The sequence below is a fragment of the Sitodiplosis mosellana genome, unplaced genomic scaffold (assembly GCF_009176505.1).
Source record: "Sitodiplosis mosellana isolate CC-2019 unplaced genomic scaffold, AAFC_SMos_1.0 Smas_scaffold_1, whole genome shotgun sequence".
Classification (NCBI taxonomy): Eukaryota; Metazoa; Arthropoda; class Insecta; order Diptera; family Cecidomyiidae; genus Sitodiplosis; species Sitodiplosis mosellana.
Genome location: NW_022595244.1, coordinates 20,136,628 through 20,149,894, shown reverse-complemented (window position 1 = coordinate 20,149,894; position 13,267 = coordinate 20,136,628). Strand labels below are relative to the sequence as shown.

General features: G+C 38.6%; 1 protein-coding gene across 1 annotated transcript; it reads right to left on the bottom strand.

Moving 5' to 3' along the window:
* Nucleotides 1-1,169: 1,169 nt before the first annotated feature.
* LOC129578803 (tetratricopeptide repeat protein 28) lies at nt 1,170-12,157 on the bottom strand. The gene is made up of 15 exons (XM_055467942.1): nt 12,049-12,157; nt 9,764-10,234; nt 9,467-9,689; nt 9,210-9,368; nt 8,409-9,142; nt 7,875-8,331; nt 7,549-7,770; nt 7,309-7,474; nt 6,897-7,243; nt 5,641-6,820; nt 5,390-5,532; nt 4,341-5,119; nt 3,964-4,197; nt 3,739-3,866; nt 1,170-3,650 (listed from the first exon to the last, which is right to left on the bottom strand). Exons 1-15 carry the CDS (start codon nt 12,070-12,072, stop codon nt 1,334-1,336), a joined length of 7,584 nt encoding a protein of 2,527 aa, XP_055323917.1. The 5' UTR covers nt 12,073-12,157; the 3' UTR covers nt 1,170-1,333.
* Nucleotides 12,158-13,267: the final 1,110 nt, after the last annotated feature.

Here is a 13,267-nt window from a genome sequence, read left to right as displayed (position 1 = left end):
GATTGAGAGCTTTGATAATTTAATTTTCAATTGTATCGATATCATGACACATTTACAGGGCCGATTATGCAACGTGTGTGTAGGTAAAGTCTATATTCTAAGTTCAAAATTAATTTAGTCTAGAGTAATTTGAACAGTCTCCATTCTAATAATAATTAATGCATATGATTTCGAATTTCACGGGAAAGAACTATCATTTACATATAGGTACTACTTCCACTCATGCCATTACTAACCGATTTCAACTAAAAAAAGGAAGAATTTGTTGCTGAAAATCGGAGTCATATGTTGATGCTGATTTAGTTTTAGTTTGCTTTTGAATAGATTAATCGAAAATGTATACTTAAGTAATTTTTGGAACAGAGAAACCATCGCCACAAATTGATATCAATATTGAACCGAAGCAATATTGATTCTAACGAGACATGATTGATACAAACAAACAACAATTCTGACTTTGTTTTTGTCTCTAATTAATTAATTGTTTTTGTTTTGATGGTTTTTTTCCTCCTCATAAATGTAATTTCAATAATCTTGACAAACAAAAACCCTTCCGTTCTGTTTGTTGTTAAATTTCCATTCAATATAGATTAAATTACTTCCCAGTGTTAACTTTTGATTTATATTTATAGATAGAGTACAGAGTACACAATGTATAGTAACATACCTACTACCATCCTTATATATTCCAGTTGTCTAAAGTACTTACAATAGCTTCTTTTCATACGTGCGATAATCGTTCAGTCAAAAGTTCATTCAACCACGCCTCCTATTGTAATTTAAGGCCTTGACCATGATTATATGCCGTTCGGTGCATTAGAGGATGAATATCCTCTCATTAAATGATTTAATCCAAAATTATACACACAAAATAGCGTGCTACAATATAATCATGGTTCATTATACTTGTGAATTGTGCTTAAAATGTATTTTTGATAAGACTAGAGATAGGCAAAGATAAGTGATTAGATTACCCTGAAGTTTACTTTTCATTCAGATATCAAAATATAGAAAAAAATCTTACTTACTTAGATAGTTTGAAAAAAGGTGTAGAGGACCTGTAGTCATATGTTGAAAGATGCTGAATTTGTCGCTCAATTTTTGACTCCTTAGCCTTAGAGTTTAAAATTACCGAAAAAATGATATAAAAATAAAAAAGAACAATAAAATTAAATAAATGAATATATAATTTAAAATTTATTTGAACTTTTCTTATTTAAATCTATGTACATATCTCATCATAAAATATCCATGCGGATTCATTTTTTCTTTTGTATAAAAAGCAACAATCAATTTTAAATTAATGGAATTGACTTGTGATTTGAGCATGACTTCAATTCTTATTACTAGTGGCGCTATTCATATTGAATTTATTGATTCGCTGCTGAACCTGACTTAATTTCGAATTGGCATTTAAATCGATGGCTTTGTAGCTGTTTGAACATTGAGAATCAGCTACGCTTCGACCATCCCCTTCGTCTCGTTTGGAAAAATCCGAATATGGACTATTTCCTCGTTTCAATGAATTCGATGTGATTGACGTTGATCCATTGTCATTTTCAATAACGTTCGGTGTTTCGTTGTCTTTCCCATTAAAATTGTTTCCCTTCGATTCAATGAGATCAACACTGCAGAGTTCGCTGGACGGTGCCGTTGGCATCGTTCCATTCAAATTGTTTAACCATGGTTTCGATACCAATTTTTGTGTTGCAGTCTTACACTGGCACATCATATCCGATGGATTATTGCAAACGTCACAGTGATCTTGTCCCGTTGATTCGCCAACATACAACGCCAACGATGAGTTTAAATTTATATCCGAAACGGTTTCTGATGAATTAACCTTTTTAATTGTATTGGTTTTTGTGTCGTTTTCTTCATAGTTTTTGCTCAACAAAAGCTTCGATAAAGGTGGTGCAAGTCCTAGATCCATGTTTCGTTCATAGTATACATCGGAAATTGTTGGTGTCATTTCACGGTTAATCTTTCGCAATATCAAATCTTGAATGTTTTTGTTGTGCGATGACAAATTTGGTTTATTATTCTCTTTGGCGCTGTTCGCCTTCAGTGTCAACGAAATGTCTTTGTGCTGTGATTCAATTCGATGATCAATCACATCACTATCCGATGATGAGAAGTATAAATTGTTCGCATTGAATTTAAACGGTAGCGTTGTTTCGTGATCATCCGGAATTTGCAGTTGCTTACGCGCGGCTGCCATCGGGATGATGTTTGTCGTATTCTCGGTTCGAACACTCAATCGATCCATCAATAGACATTCTTCTGAAATATTGCGAGTCAAAATTGATGGCGGTTGTATGGTCTTTTGCATGGTATTACGATCGCCCCTGGAGTCATATACTCTTTCAAATTCTGAATCGGAGCTGGTTGATTCGATGGCATTGTTGCTTCCCTTGTTCTTGCCATTCAAATTGTTGAATGGAATTGATGGAGGCTGTGGTCGTAAGCTCTCAACCAGTGGAAGCATTTGCCGTGGCGGTGGCATCGGTGGCAAGCCATTCGGTTGATTTTGTTGTGATCGACGTAAAACTGTCGCATGTCCGGAACCATCCCAGTCATTGGTTGAACTTGCTGAACTTGAACTATCATCAGGGCGTTGAGATGGAATATGCGGGTCATTTGATTGAGTGTTTATTGCATTCGATGCTGCCGAGTACAAGTTCCGAATCCGCGTTTGATGCGCCAACGCCATTGAAACGTTGCTATCAACATGCTGCAAAGTGATGGGTGGACTTGGAGTGAATGCAGCGTCGCTTTCACCACCACCACCTGGCCGTGCACACACTTTAATCGGTGCACGTAGATTGGTGTAATTGATTTTGTTTGGCTTGATTTCAAACCTATTCACACCTTGTGTGGAGTATCCATCGGAAATATCGCTGTCCGTATTCAATTCAATGTTTGTTAGCATTGATGGTACAGTTACGCTTATTTCTCTGCCTCCATCGGGTTCGCCACGCTTTCGAACGTATGACGTGAACGCACTGCCACTTCCAATCAATGGACGGTGGCTCGGTATCATCGGTCTTGGCAATTTGAGATTCAACGATTTCACAGTTCCAACCGGTGAAATGCTACGCTGTTGACTGCTCGTAGTTGTGCCCGGTATTGGGCTCATTGTATTCGATCGATTATCTTGTCGTGACTCTTCATTGAGAGACTCACAACTGCTGCTCGAATCGATTCCGATACTTTTCGGCGCTTCTTGTGGTTCGAACAGAGCCAAAAGTGCTTGCAACACAAATTGACAGGTGCGACGATTCGCTTGTTTTCCAGTTCGCAAAGTCACTTGATCCTGGCCCACCTCCATTAAATCGAAACCAAGTGAAGCAAGCAGCTCATGGCAGCCGGAAACACGCCACAATCGAACAGTTAATGTGACATCAATGCTTGTGTCTAACTCTGGACTACCCTTAGGGGGATATTGTGACACAACCGTTCGCATAACGCCTATGATTTCATCAGCTATTATATCGGCATTATTCACGAGTTTCGAGAGAGCATGAAGAGTATTTGGTGATAAGGCTAGCAACGCCTGAAGAGATGCAGAGCATTGAGAAAGACGCTCATCCGGGTTGGTTTGCGGAAAGAATACACTCGACGGTATTCCATTCGCAGCTGGCTCAAATCTAAAAAATGTATCGAAGGAAGAACGTTGAGTCAATATAAAGTTCATTTTTGATGAAAATAAAAGACAGGAAAGGGTGGGTTTATTACCTAAATCCAACAGCCATTAACAATTCTTTCCAACCATCGGCAATGCCACATTTATTCTCAATACTTTTCTGTGTGGTGTACATAGCGTTCTTTTGTCCTCTATGGATACGTTGCAGACTTTTTTCAACCTAATCGAAAAAAGAAATATCGATTGAGCAGATGAAACACATGATGCCAATAATAATGAGTAACAATGCACCACAATATACTGGATAATATGCTTACCAAATGCAAACAGACTCGAAGTGCATCGCGACATTTTTCTGGTGTCTTAACCAATTCACACAATGCCTGTCCGATTAGGGCTACTTTGTTTGACAATCGTACATTTCCACCGATCAAGAGAAAACCAGCCCAGTTGCTTGGGTGCGCAAAGTGTTTAGTATGCTGAACCGTTTGCATTGCCTCGGCCAACGCTCTGGCCGATCTAGCTCCCTGGAGAAGGGCTGAGTAGAAACTCTGGATTTGAAAAGAGTTTGAAAAGAGAAAGCAGAATGTTTAATTAAACAAAGGTTAAGTACAGTGAATCACTTTCAGTGGTTGGGACAATTTTGAGGTGGTATTCCTTTAATATTCTCCGATTTGAAATCAATTTTACTTACTCTGAGGAGAATTTTTGCAGCGGTATCGGGAACGGGCCATAGCGATAGTAACACTGCCGCCGCTCCTGCCCGTAACCAACTGTCTGATAAATTTGCCACACCAATGCTATCAATCTTGTCCAATGAATTGTGAGCACTCAAAACGATTAATTTTGCATTGAGTTTCAAATTGTTGATGTTGTCCGCTGTTAGTACAAAATCGTTTAAGGATGGAACGTCCACATTATTATTTCCATTCAATTCATTTCCCTCGTCTTCGGTGTCGATTTCATTATTCGTTCCGCCATTGTCATTGCTGCCTGGATAGAAACGTTTGTGCGATGGTGAATACACTATATCGCCTGGATTCAATACAATTCCAGACATTTTCCATGTTAGAGCAGCTGCAAAGTGTACACACTCTGCCGTTGCTAACTCGGTTAAAACATTATTCTTGGTGGCATTTGACCCAACTAGTGTTTTTGCTTGCAGCATATCCGAAACCATGGCCGCTTCTTGCAAACTAGTTGCAGATTCTGTCCAAGTAATTGAGTCAGTGAGTGATGATGGAATGCGAGGACCAACTACCAATGCACTTGTTGTTGTGCCATTTGTTGATTGATTACGGGTTTTTATTCGGCTCTTTTGGCGCAAAGTTTGCAGCGAAGGCACAGTTAACAAGGAACATCTTTCCGATAAGTACTCAGCTCCATCTTGACCGCTTCGCAATACCGCAAACGGTATCAAATACAATTCATTTTCCAGCACCAAAATCATCTCTTTGTAACCAGTTCTAGGAGCTAAAATCGAAAATTGTACGAAAAATAAATTCATCAATCGGTTTGTTTGGAAGTGACTTAACCCATTAATTGCCGCTTAACAATTTTTCGAATTGAGCGCATAACTTTTCATTAGTTTGATAAGAAGAAGTTTTTTTTTTGAGTTTGTAGCTTTCATTATATGCCTATTTACATTTAATTTAATAAAAATATTTAACTTGAAAACCCTGTCTGAAAAAAACTTCAAATATGGCTGGCAGTTAATGGGTTAAGAAATAAACATTTACGTACTTGATGAACTATTTGGCAATAAGTCTTCAAATGGTGCCAGCAATAAATTGTATAGAGCGTGTAATGAACTTGGTCCCTGCCATTGCGGTACCAGTGAAAAACCACGGCGTGATCTGGTCGATCCTTGAAGACTGCTTATTGATCTGAAAATTAAGATTGTGTAGCTTTATAATATTGAACTCGTTACAAATAAAAATGTCGCTTTTGTCTTCATTTTTCGATAATCTCTTAATTTACACCCCAAAAATTACCTTGTTGACCCTTGAAGGGAGGCCACTGAACCGCCGACACTTCCCAGTGAAAACAGTGAACTCAACGAGTAATTGCTTGAGTTTAACAGATGATTTCGATTAACCATCCGTAAGAAGCCAGCGCGTTCACTAGCAAAATCATCTAGCAAATTTTCGGATGATCGCCATTCGCTTATCTCTTGTGAATTGTCTGAATTAACACCTAAATCGTCTCGTACCATTGAAATATAACTCTCTAGGAGCTCTCGTTTGCTCAACGTCTTCATAAAATCTTCCGTTTGGCCATGAAGTGGGAAATTGAGTTCGTTCACTTTGATTGCGTTGAAACGAACGATTCGCTTTTGCGGTTGCAAGAACCACGCATACAATTCATCATCGGCCAAACTGAAGTAGATGATATTTGTTTTTGATTTGTTGACAACATCAAAAATGCTTTCGCTGCAGGTGACAAGCGTTTTTCTTGTCAAGTTACTTGTATCTAAAGTGGCACGTGATTTACACCGTTCAGCAGCCACCAAAGCCTCTTCATTCTTGCCCATTCCCACCAAAATCTTTTGCAGCAAATGATAGCACTTTGTCTGTAAATCATATAAATGTTGTTTGGCTTCAGGCGAACGCTGTTCGAATCGAACAGACTCGAGAATTTGAGCTGCGGTTTCTAATTGAGACCGAGCATTTTCATTATCACCCGAATCAATTAGCACCAAACCGAGGCGATGTCTTATTTTAGCTTCTTCTTCCGATTTGTTCAACGATTGCGATATAACAAGACCTTGACGAAGGAAATTAATCGCTTTTGTTGATTCACCAATCGTATGGAATACTCTGCCCAACGATTCACATGCATAGACTTTTGTCAAGCGATCGGATGCCAGTTGAAGTTGCTTCTCAAATTGTCTTATGGCTTCGTTGAAATTATTTAATTTCTCGTATACTGATCCTAAATTACCGCAAGACCGTGCTTGTAGACTGGCATTTCCGAGGCTTTCACATAGCTCTTGGTCGTGCAAGTGAAGTTTCTTTGCGGCTTCCAAGTCATTCATTTGCAGGAACACTTGACCCAAACTGCTCGTTGCATCCGAAATGGCATATCGATCATTAAGATCTTGAGCAATATTTCGTTGATGTTCCAAACAATTCACCGCTTGCTCATGATTTTTCAACGCACTGTGAATATTACCTACATTTTGAGTGGAAAAATGGAATTGTTGAATATAATTAACCAATGAAGTTGACATGAAAAAATCATTCTTTACCCAAATCTCCAAATGCAGCTGCTTTAGCTTCATTTCCAAGCTCATGTGCCACAACGAGCCGCTTTTCTGAGTAAACTAACGCTTCTTGCAAATTTCCAAGTGATTTATGACTATGACATAATCCACTGTAAGCTCGTTCTTGGTCACGTAAACTTTGCAAGGCAATAGCAAGTTTTAGATGTCTTTCATGGCATTTGATGCCTTCTTCAAAATCGTTGAGTGCATCATAACAATCAGCCAGATGGCCTAATGCACGTGCACGGTCAAGTTGAGCTGTTGATGAATTAACTCGCTCTAATGTGCCAAGTTGCTGCTCTAAATATCCAATGGCATCTTCATAGAAACCGCTTTATAGAATCACAAATTAATCAATCGTTTGATTGTGTTGAATTGAGAACAAAGATCAATTTACCTATTCAATTTAGCGATACCAAGATTTCCGAATGCCTCCGCCTCAATTGCTGAGTCATGTAAGTCTTGTGCTCGTTCCAGTTGCTCTTGATAACACTTTATTGCATGCGTATAGTTTTGTAGTGCCATGTGAACTGCACCCAAATGTGACAATGCACGACACTCGCCTGGATAATGGTAAAAATGAGAAATAAAAATGTCGAAAAATCAAATTAAGTAAAAGCAAGTTTATATGAATTACCCAGCATGTCGCAAATCTCTTGTCGCAGTGTCAACTCTTGAGTGTGATATCCAAGGGCTTTGTCGAATTTTTTCATCAAACGATTGGCCAGTCCAAGAGCACCATACGATGTCGCTTCCATAGTTCTTTCCCTATATTGACGGGCTAACGCTAATTGTCGCTGATACATTTTTGCCGCTTCTTCAATTTGACCCGTTCGGATTAAAACATCACCGATATTACCTGTTGATTGAAATGAACGTATTTTTTTGATTATTTCCAGCCTTCACATTTGTACCAGTACGATTTTTCTCTTGCTCTGAATATAATTATCACTCAATGATTACCTAATGCTCTGAATTTTCCCGGCAAATGATTTGTCATGTGTGCAATGGCTAAGAAATACTTTTGGCACTCTAAAGCCGCACTGGTGTTGTTCAATCCCAAATGAGCCAATCCCAAATTGCAATAGGCTCGTCCCATATTCATTTTATCTTGTAAGTCTTTCGCCAGCGCCAAATCTTGATCGTAATACCGAACTGCTTCGCGATACATATCCATTCGATAGTGGGCATATCCCAAAAAATGACACGCTTTCCCTTCAGCTGCAATATCGCCGAGTTCTTGCGACAACATCAGATATTGTTTATAATATGGAATTGCTTTTAGAAATTCTTGACGTGAACTTAGGCAATTGCCAAGATTTAATAAAGCACATGCCTCGCCTTGTGTATCCTTCAATTCTCTGGCAATGTTCAAATGAGCTTGATAATGTATTAAAGCCATATCATAAGCACCCAATGCCTATATATATACACACACACACAAAAAGGAGTTGTGAGAAAAGGAGAAGAATCAAAATTAAATTCCCTCTATTTTACCTGATATGCCACGGCCAGATTTCCGTGTGTTGATGCTTCAGCACTTCTGTCGCGAACCTCTTTGCTAATGGTCAACTCCTGTTTGTGATATTTGATTGCCGCTTCGTACAGTCCGGCGGCTGAATATGCGTTGCCAATATTTCCAAACGCTCTGCCCATACCACCTTTATCGGAGAGTGTCCGAGCAATGGTCAAATGTGCCTGATGCAATTTCAATGCACCATCATAGTCTCCAATCAATTGGTATACAATGCCAAGATTACTACAGGCACGACCTTCGCCAATTTTATCTCTGGCTGCCAATGCCATCTCCAATTGTTTTTCATGCCATTTTTTTGCTTGCGTAAAATCATTGCCACATCGTGCTGCATGACCCAAGCCAGCATAAGCTCGAGCTTCAATTGATTTATCACCTAAATTTTGAGCGATTCGCAGAACTTGTTCATGAAAAATGATTGCTTGTGAAAAGTTTCGCCGGTAATGATGACTTGAGCCCAAATTTGAATAGGCACGCGCCTCTTCAACCGGGTTATTTAGTTTTCTAGCTAATCGAAGATGCTTTGTATGACACTCGACTGCACTATCGAAGTCGCCCTTTGCAAGAAAGACGGCACCCACATTCCCGATTTCGCGAGCCTCTTGAAGCCGATCGCCAATTTGTTTTACCAACTGAACACATTGCTGGTGACTCGCTAACGCATTCGAATAATCGCCAATTGCTGTATATACATGCCCTAGGTAACATGAAAATGAAACAAAGATTAAACACTTTCCAGATGAAATTCTCTGTTTTTTACTTACCTAACGAGGTTAACGCTGAAGCAGCTGCTTCTGAGTCTTTGAATTTCATGGCAAGAACGAGTTGATAACGGTGCGAGGTTAAAGCTTCTTTGTACGATCCTTTGCTGAAAAATGCACTGCCAAGATTACCGTGCGCTCTACATTCTCCCGCCGAGTCACCTGAAATACAGAAGAAAAAAACGGTTGAAATTTGGTTCAACTGGTGGATTTAAAAAAGCGAAAATCTAAGAGTTAGAATTATTGTTCTTTTTTTTTACCTAAACTCTTAGCAACTGCCAAGTCCTGCTGCATATATTTGACCGCCTTATCAAGCTCATTAAGTGCCCAGTAAGCGGAACTCAATGCACTGAACACCGAACCTCTCAGCTTTGGTGAACAGGTGCCGATTCGCAATGCTGATTCGAGAACAGTGACCGCCGAATGATATTGACCAGCTTGTAGTAGCTCTTGACCAACAACCGAAATCACAACGAACGGTGACTAACAAAAAACAATCAAGTAGAAATACATGAAATAATCGAGTGAATTAAACGGGTTAATAAAACAACAATTACCTGATCCAATTTCATTGCACATAATTGATGAAATGTCGGTTCGAGCGCTGAACGCAATGGACTTTTAATCGATGCTTCAATTAATCCACTTAAAAGCTGTTTACTATTTGCGTCTTGTGCCAAACCAGCACTGAATGCTGCAAGCGCTTCGCCATATCGTCGCAGGCATTGTAAAGCAACTCCCTGTCGAAAGTATGCTTTTCCCCATTGTGGACATAATTCTTTCGCTTTATTCGCATCCTGCAGAGCCAATGAAAATTGGCCTTGCTTCAGACGTGCTGCCGAACGATTACTGTAGAGGATGTAGTTGGTTGGATCCAAAGTTAGGGCATCCGTGTATAGTGCCACTGCTGTGGGAAAATCCCCATTTTGGCAGGCAGCGTTCGATTGACGCACTTTTTCCAAAAACAGCGCCCGATTGGCAACCGGCAATTGGCAACCGGTGTATTCGGGCGTACAATCCGGTTCATTCTGGGAAATGGAACCACATAACATTACAACAATTTCATAAAATATAAATGAGATTAAATTCACGATGGAGGCGAGAGAGAGATAGAGAGAGAGAGAAATAAATAAAATGAATTATGATTCCCACGATTCAATTTCAAATGGAAATGTGAGAATTTATTCATTTAAATTCTTGGATATTCTATGCTAAAGAGAGCCAAAATGTTTCCGTTGTTCCAGACAAACCATACAGGGCAACATTGGCGAGTTGATTTCAATTTCTGAATCCATAATTCAATCGAAAATACGCCATTAGCTAGGCAGATGCAACAAATATCAATGCTTAGCTGCTGGCGGTAGGTTTGTTACGAAGTTTGATGTTTCACATGTAAACAAAGCATAATACACCTTTTCTTTATCGTGCAAAGTGTAAATTTATCTCTCGAAACTGAAAAATCGGTTCCCATAAATGCGGCGTGTTCCTTGAATGCACGAGAATTCTATTTTATTCGTATCTAATGAGAGAAATGATGAATCCTTCTTCACATCTAAAACAAGCCAAGATAAGATTACATTTGATAGAGTAATAAAGTCGAAACCATCACGCAACATCGTTTGCAATGGAAGATAATGGCTTATTTGTGGCAATCGCTTTTGAAAACTGATTAATTTGTTTCGTGCTAAACGGAACGAAGTTCAAATAATTTGCCTGTTTTTTTTTTTCAACGGAGAAACGGAGATAATGTCTAGAGCATTCATCATTTATTCCAATAAAATCGAAGTCAAAATGAGCCAAATGCGATTTTCATTACATTAAAATGAAATAAAAAAAAGAATATCAAATGCACGTTATAATCCAATGGAATACAAAAAAAAGAAACGGTGAATTCGCAGAAATATTTGAACGAAGGAATTTCATTTGAACTTCAACAAAAGAATGCAATCATTTAGTGGTTTTCAAATGTTTCACTTTGTTGTTGTTTTTTATCTTCGTTGAGCTGAATTTACCCATGATAAGAGAGGGAGAATGGATGATAGAGGAAGAGACAGAGAGAGAATGGTATTTTTTTGTTGCTTGTGTGGCATAGCAATGTAATTAGATATTCGGAATCGTTTATTTATTGTTTATCCACAAAGCGCATATTAGTCTGTCGGTGGGATTGTTGCTTCCATTCGCAGGCTCAACGGTTGTGTGCTTGTGGTTGGGCTATGCACACATTGGATATGGACGATTTAAAGAAAGGCAGAGCTGCACACGGAATGGAAAAAGAAAGAAAAACTGCATGTTCTTCGTGATCATCATTGCGCAAAAATGTAGGTAGATATGTTCATTGTGTGCTGTTTCAGGTATATTTCTCGTAGTGCGTCACGATTACACAATAATTTACGGTACTTTATAGAAATATGTAAATGTTTTTATTTTGTAGTTGCCTTTCCACGTCTTCATTGGATCCATTTCATTCCTTGTGCCGTGATGACGATTACATCATGGGCATTCGAATCGAATACGAATGAAAAGAAAGACGTGGGCCAACAGGCATCCGAACGATCGCGCGCGCTCACACGCTAACAAACATATTATTTTCATCGTAATGCATCAATCGAAAGACGTGATGAGTTCGGCAACGAAGACGGAAAACACTCTCTTATTAGATCGGAATGTGTGCAATAAATTCGATAAAATGATTTTAATCCGCACAACTTGACCCCGACGACATTCGTCAAGAGAATTTTAAGGAGAAAACAAAGCCAATGATTACATTCATTCACTGTCATATAGTATAGCATGGTTTATCCGGTTCAACTCGTTCCGTACGACGTGTGGTTAATGCACTTACCTCTGAAAAATCTCTCTGTGACATGTTCCTTGGTCCATAAAAACGGAATTTATTTCTAAAGTTTCAAGCGAATCCAATTTTTTATGTGTATTCGATACAAGGGATTTCTGCAAAAAGAAAGAGGAAAAAAGTTTTAGTTGAAATTTAGTTTTGAAAATATTTCAGCGGAAAGTTTGTTTTTACTGAACATCATTCCGCCAATGTTTTTTTTGGGGCAAACAATGTGTATTTTGGGCAAACCTTGAAAAAAAATACAAAATATCATTTTTTCCATCAAACTTGAGGATTACTCATAAAAAGAGAAAATAAGAATAAAAATAAAGTTCAATAGAAATGTTTGAGTTGCATTCCAGGCGTTTACTAGAGAGCGTGCTGTTCATCGCAACATTCTGGTGATATAAATCGACCTTGATATTCGATTGCTAGATTGACATAATCAATTGTGAGTAATTGTGAGTGCAAAGATCATAATCAATTTGTTTTCATCAAGCCCACGCTGAATTCACAATTGTGAACCGAGAACAATCGAAAAAAGAATGCGTGAATACAAGATATTGATTGTATTTTTTAGGCAAAATCCATTGGGGGTTTTTCTGGTGAAATCAATGGTCTCTCGAAAAAACGTGGGCTTTATCGGGAAAACTGTTTCACATTTGGGCGATGAATGAGATTTAATAACAGAGGATATGCATTATTTGCATATTGTATCGCCACAGTATCGCGTAAGTTTGGCTGTGATCGTTTGTAAGTAAACTTTTTTTTTCAAACTGTGCGGCAATATTTGATCCAATGAACTCAGAAAGTGTGAATTAGAAGGTTTCTATTGCAGACGCTCGCACTTTTATTGCACAAAGAGTAAATTTCCCTTGAAAACTGAATTGAAGCGCAAAAAAAAGAGATGCCACAGTCATTTGCACCGATCAATCTCCGATTAAAGCGTGCGATTGTGATTACATTAAGCTCGGCTTATGGGTGATTTTATCGGGTTTGAACTGCCTTTCAACATCGTTTTATGCAAGCATATCATTTAACGATCGCCATAAATAAAATTTTGAATGCATTTTTTCATGTGCACCGTTCATGTTGCTTTTTTTCGGTTCCTGCATACGGTTTTTTTTTTGTTGCTTTCTGCTCAATGACTGTGTGTTTTTCTTCGTTTCTGCATATCTTTGTTCTGTCATTTATTCTGGCATTCATGCGCGTTCACAATGCACACAAT

Coding starts and splice junctions, on each gene's coding strand:
- LOC129578803 (XM_055467942.1), bottom strand. CDS start 12,072: ATGTCACAGAGAGATTTTTCAGAG. Junction 10,235..12,048: donor CACAGAGAGATTTTTCAGAG/GTAAGTGCATTA, acceptor TCCATTTCCCAG/AATGAACCGGATTGTACGCC. Junction 3,867..3,963: donor TTCGAGTCTGTTTGCATTTG/GTAAGCATATTA, acceptor TTTTTCGATTAG/GTTGAAAAAAGTCTGCAACG.